The following is a 6,778-nucleotide window of genomic DNA, read 5'->3' as shown; positions in this document are numbered from 1 at the left end:
TTTTTCTTTCTGTTCGTCTATTAATGTTTGCGAGGTTTCGATGGATCTGCGGCGACCACGGGGTGTCGTCGTTGTCGAATAGGTCAGGAATGCATTGCAGGAAGGATGGTTTGTGAGCGCAACGTATGAGTGAGTTATGGTGTTTTACTTAACCATGTGCATGTCACGTGAGGATTTTAATTTGCTCTTGTTGGTGGTGATTTTGAATTAGAAGAAATTCAGTATGCAAAAATATGGGTAGTGTTTGCGTTGTCATTTTTGTGGAATTGAATTCTACTTTAAGATAAAAAGCAGAATGCACGTGTTTTGAATTTAATTTTATTTATTTATTTTTTTTATTTTTATTTTTAAATTTACCTATTTATAAGCAAACCTTCAAAAATCTTGATGATACATAATATTATTATTTTAACGAACGTTTGCAAATAAGTTTCGGACTTGCGAATTCGGGCTCGTTCGCGAGTTCTAATCGAGCCGAACCAAACTGTGTTCACGAACGGCTCGGTTCGTTTAACATCTATACATGGTGCGTTCTTTAAACACAAATTACTCGATCTTTTAATGATTTATTTTTTGTGCAAAATATTATTTATTTGTAAGAAATTAAATGTTTATTTATATCAATTTCACACATCTCTACTACATAATTCATTTTAACAATGTCATGGGTACTATATTTTGAAATAAATACATAAAACCATTTATATAAAATTTGATGGCATTATACACTTTTTATGTTCACAAAAAGGTTACACAAAATTCATACTTTAAATATAAAGATTTTATACATTATTTTGAGCAATACATGATAACTCCCACAATTTGTTCATTGAATATCATGGAATTACAATGTGCGAATGAATATCATTTTGGAAGCCTAAAACAAAATAATTAAAAAAACAAAAAGAACTCTTATTAAAACTTTAAAGATATTTCGAGTACAAAATATTTATAGGTATATTTATATGTAGAAATTTTTGTGTTGACTATTGTATTATCATATACTGTTACGTTTGTGCTGGCTATTATATATATATATATCGATTGAATCAAATAAGCACTATGCTGATTTGATCCGATCAATATAAAATTCAAAGTATGTCTAATAATATATATTCAGATAAAATCTTAAATTCATCCATACCGGACTCATTACTGTCGGATACGCAAAATGATTGTTTCATTTAAAAACTCAATCAATTAAGGAAATGCATCGTTAAGTTATATATTCGCAAGCGAGAGACCCAAAAATTGTCATTCTTATCTTCAAACTCTTTTAATCAAAATGAACTTTGATTCACAATTATTGAACTCAAAAAAACCCTTCAATAAGGTTGATGAGCAAACAACCTTTTTCATTTTTCTAAGGTCAAAAAACAAGAACAATACAAAAACCATATAATCTCATACATACATACACATACATATATATATATTATATCTTCATCCAAAATTGCATGAAAGCCCAAGTACAAGAACCCCATAATTTTTTTTTTTTTTTTTTTTTTTTTTTTTTTTTTTTTTTTTTTTTTTTTTTTAGCTTAGATCCATGATCAATTCGGGTTCGGCGAGCGGCGACGATCGGAAGAGCACCTCGACGAGCCGAGCGCATGGTAATTGACGAACCGGCTAGGGGCCGACGAGCGCGGCAATCCTTTAGGCATGCAATTCTTGACTTCCCTCCCGCGATGGAACACCGATCTTTGCTTGTAATAATTATACGGCCTCATGGTCACGTAGTCGCCTCGCGTAGACGACGCAATGTTTGGCAATGCCGTCGACGGCGCGCTCGGCAAAATCGGATAGTGTCTCCCCATAGCACATTCTTGAAGAGAACTCAAAAATATCATCAAGAAGATGAAGAAGAAGAAAGATTTCTTCATGTTTTTTAGGATGTCTTAATTGTTTTTTTCTTGATATTATTTTGTTTTGAGGGCTTTTTATGCCTAACATATATATATATATATATGTGAAATAAATAAATAAATAAATATATGCATATGTATGTATGGTGTAATAAAGTGAAGAGGTTGATTTTGGTGAGAGGGTGAAGAAGCTCGTGAGTATCTGTCAAAATTAAAAGAGATATATTAATTTTTTGGATCTCCATAAAATAAAAGTTTGCATTTAATTTAAATTTAATTTGTAGCTGTTCATTTCAGCCACACTGTTTTAATTCTATGGTTGTAGCTACTCAACCAAACTCCAATTTAATATATATATATATATATATATTAATTATTTGCATGTGTATATTTTAATTGGATTTATGGAGCAAGTTAATTAAATTTTTTTTATGATATTGATATATATAAATATATATATATATATATATCCCAAATAATTACTTGTGGTTAGGGTGAATTGTGTTAAATTTTTTTTATGATATTGATATATAAATATATATATATATCCCAAATAATTACTTGTGGTTAGGGTGAATTGTGTTTACGTGGGATTTGGATTTTGAGTTGGGATTTGAATAGTAAAAATTTTGAATTTGAATAGTTGTATGATGTGATATAAATAGTTGTTGATGTGATGTTTTGAATGTAAAATTGATTTTTAGTATAATATAAAAAATAAAAAATAGGTGTTTGATTTGATGTTTTTGGGAGAAAAAAATGAAATGAATAGTAGAAATCTAATTCAATCCCCCAAACAAACACACCCCAAGGTTGAAATGTGACGTGATGTTTTGATTATAAAATTAATTTTTAATATAATATAAAAAATAAAATATAAGTGTTTGATTTAATATTTTAACTGAAAAAAATTAGATTAATAATGAAAATTTGGGAAAGTCTCCAAACAAACATACTAATTTTGAAAACTTTGACACTATTCAACTTTTAAAAAAAATTATTATATTAAATATATTTTATTCTAATAAAATATCATTAAATAATACTATTTTTTTTCCTTTACTATTTTCAAAACTCTCACAATCTCTAGTCTAAACAAAATGTTCAATTAATAAAAAGAAAAGCTAGGATCTAAGAATCTTAAAATGAAGAATTTTTTTTATTGAAGATATTTCATTAATTTTATTTTTTATAATACTTATATATACCTATATATATTTTTAACGTGGAAATCCGTAACTGCTATATGAACGAATCATGTGAAGCAAACAAAATCGGAAGGCGTCGGAGTTTGAATTCATAACCTCACGTTCATGAGTCAATCTACTTATCAAAAAATCATACCTTGCGAGACTATATAACACTTATAATTAGACGGCATATTTACGAAGAATGATTTATGTGTATATTTAAATTTAAACAGAAATTTTACTTAATAAATAAAAATAAATATTTATTTTATATATTTATAATAAAAAAGGATATTATACTACCTTCGTCCGGCTCCGAAAGTCTTACTTTTGCGTATTGATATTTGAATATTAATTATTATATCAAAATATGAAAAAATTTGCAAAAGTACTTCTATTAGTGTCTTATAATACTAATAGAGAGATATTTGTAAAAAAAAATCATACAAAAATAATAATATTTTTAATATTAAGTAAAATAATGTAAAAGATAAATATAACTTTAGATGGGACGAAGAGAATATAATTTATTCACATTAAAGATCTTGTATTTTAGTTTGAAGGATTTTAATAAATTGTTATTATATATTAATTCTTTTAAAAAAATATCAAACCAATTTTTATACTTATAACAAAAATAAATTTATCAAACAATTTCTTTATATTAATATTGGATTAAAAATTAAATGTAACTATTTGGTCTATTTATTTTTGGGCTAAAAATGTATTTAGTAAATGCTGGCCCACAGAAATCCTAACTGTTTTGTTTTATTATGCCATCGGCTTGAATAACACAAATGATCCGTTAATTTGCCTATCCGAATCCAACGGCAGAATAAAGTTAAATTTAATTGCTTTATTTTTATCTCAATTATTACAACACTGTTAAATTTCTAATAAGTTCCAACAATAAAATCAGTTAAAAAATTTTACAATTAAACATGCAAACAATCACACAGTTTGAAAAATATCAATATACCGTACGTCACTATAAAGTATAAATATCAATCCCACATCTTCTAGAGGATAGAAATCATCCATCAATGCGCTCACAGAATTCATCGATACCTCCGTCCATGAAATGGCGCTAACTTTGCACCTTTCAATTCCTCTGCTGCCTTCCTCGCATCGCTGTAACTGTAAGTAGTTGATGTTCATTCTCTACCGCCATTACTACTTTTTATAGATTTCTGCATAAATAAATATTTACCCGTGCTGTGTTTACTGCGAGTCGGATCGTTTCGGTGGTTGGGGAAACGATGTAGGGTTGGAATTGAAGTAATTTGATGGGCGATTTTAATTTAGGCAATTAATGTGAATAAATAATTGCTGTTGAAGGCTTCTGGCTCTGCTTTATGCATCGTTTTTGTAGTTATTGAATTCAATTTTCCAGTTATTGTTTGGTTAGCTTCGCTACGAAGCTTTTAACTGAAATTCGCCATTGACAGTGAGTTAATTCTTCTCTCTTTCACTGGAAACTGTTTTCTTTATTACGAATTATTTGTTTGCATTGGCAGCTGTGTGGAGTTGGGCAGTGTAGGCTGTGAGCTGCAATAAATTTTAGGGATTTCTTCAATGGCTTGTTTATATTTTAGTCTGCAATTTATTTTTTATTAGTTGATGTTCATAGTTGTGAGAATTATTAGTTGCAGATGGGAAGAGTGAGGGATTCAGTTCTCATTAATGTGGATGGTATAATTTGTTGCTTCTGGTTTGCTTTTGGTATCAGTTTTGATTGTTTCTAGGTGCTATTTGAACATGTTTCCTTATACTTCTAGTCATGAGAACAATTACAAGGTAAATGAAGTTTGTTGTCTATCTATGGATAGAGATAGCTAAAACAAAGAATAATTGTCAATCAATGATTGGAATTTTATATATTCAATCAAAAACTACTTTGAAACAAAAAATCAGGTATGTATAAACTCTAAAGACCAAAATAATCCCAAAATAAGAATAACTACAAAATTTTAAAAAATAGTGTGGAAAGTAGAAATTGTCTATCTGAAACCATTTTGGATTGCCAAAAAACATCATACATTATGGCAAAGCTGTGATTTTGACTCATTGGACTGTTTCAAATGAATCGTGCGTATTTTGTCCAATTCCGACAAAAAAGTTTAATCTTTCAAAATGACTGAAATATTCGAAATAATAATTGTTGTGAATGTTTTCAATCCATAGTTACTTACATCAAACTTTTGAAATGTGTTATGATAGAGTCTGCAAGAAGGAATAGAAATCCATGGAAGTTTCAAGGGAAGTGGTTTCATAACTAGTTATTACCTTATAAAGGCATTTGCAACCTTGATTTTGTAGTAGACAATTATTAGATGATGTTGTGAAGATAACTTTTGAATTTTTAACAATACATGAAATTATCTAAATTTACGTGATCCTATTTTAGAAAACCGAATGGCCATTCTCGAGCCTTTTAGAAATAGAAGTTCCGTCCCCTTTGTTGAAAATATATCAATGATTAAATGCATAGAAAAAAGCTTTGATTCACAAATGTTAACCAAATTTATTGAGTTTAATGATTTAAGGATTTCTTTCAGCTATGTTACTCACTTTCTTTCACTTGTCAATGTGTCAAACTTTCATGTTATAGCAACAGAGCGAACTGAAGAGTAACAGCAACAAGTGATTGAGTTTAGTAGTTCCTCAATCGTGAAAAAGCCCAAGTCTTTTTTCTATTTCTCTTATTTATCATTTAATTTTTTGTCCGTATTCAAGAATGCACTTTGATCTTTATAACTTGAGTTCTCTTGTAATATTTTTGTTCACTGCACCGCTGTAATGACAATAACTTGGGCTAATTTCTTTGTTCTTTCTGAAAAAGCTGGAAATCCGAAGTCCAAATTCTCACCCAACATTGTTTCTCCAAAGGCAAATAAGTCTACCACACGTAGTCGAGAAGCAGTGATAAGAACACTATCTGCACTACCCGAGACAGCAGCCTCTGTCGCAGTTGCTGCTACAATCGTCGGTGCAGCTGCGACATTCCTGGTTGGAAAAAACAAGAATTCCGACGAAAGCGAGGTAAATGTGACCACTTAAATGCTTATGCACATATTTGTTAAAGCAATGGTAATAAAATTGTTGGGCGGATAAATTTATTTACCATAAATGGATTGCGCATAAGTTTAACTAGTTGATTGTAATGAACAGGCTCCTAGAAAGATCTGTGTCGACTGTGGAGGCTCGGGAGTTTGCCCTGAATGCAACGGCGAAGGGTTCGTGGTTAAGAGAATGTCGGAGGAAAATGCTGAGAAGGCGCGACTGATGGCCAAGAATATGGCGACGAGATACACAGCAGGGTAGGTTGGTTATATATATATATATATATACAAGATCGTATGTACGTATATGTGTGTATATCCATATTGTATTCGTCGTAAATATCGCATTTGTGTTTGTGTTTGATGACAGTCTTCCGAAGAAATGGAGCTACTGCAGCAAGTGCTCGTCGGGTCGGCTGTGCAGTAAATGTGGCGGCAGCGGGAACGGATAGTTATATCCCTCGAGAATTAGTCGTCATCTCCGATTCGGTTCGGTTTCGGTTTCGTATTTGGATCCAACACATTGTTGTATGTATGTATTTTAGAGTTTTTTTTTTTTTTTGGCTTAGTATTGAGGATATAATTGAAACAAAGATGTAACTGTTAAAAGTTTTTTGTGCTATTTTTTATGGTAATATAATACAAATATATACGAAATGCA

At 30.2% G+C, this 6,778-nt stretch overlaps 1 protein-coding gene across 1 annotated transcript; it reads left to right on the top strand.

Annotated features, from left to right (window-relative positions):
- Nucleotides 1-4,076: 4,076 nt before the first annotated feature.
- LOC127253586 (uncharacterized) lies at nucleotides 4,077-6,778 on the top strand. The gene is made up of 4 exons (XM_051278240.1): nucleotides 4,077-4,194; nucleotides 5,898-6,097; nucleotides 6,227-6,375; nucleotides 6,488-6,778. Exons 1-4 carry the CDS (start codon nucleotides 4,137-4,139, stop codon nucleotides 6,567-6,569), a joined length of 489 nt encoding a protein of 162 aa, XP_051134197.1. The 5' UTR covers nucleotides 4,077-4,136; the 3' UTR covers nucleotides 6,570-6,778.

The sequence above is a fragment of the Andrographis paniculata genome, unplaced genomic scaffold, assembly GCF_009805555.1.
Source record: "Andrographis paniculata isolate CXL003 unplaced genomic scaffold, ASM980555v1 Contig51END, whole genome shotgun sequence".
Classification (NCBI taxonomy): Eukaryota; Viridiplantae; Streptophyta; class Magnoliopsida; order Lamiales; family Acanthaceae; genus Andrographis; species Andrographis paniculata.
The sequence above is the reverse complement of the archived record's forward strand: the minus strand, read 5'-3'. Positions and strand labels throughout refer to the sequence as shown.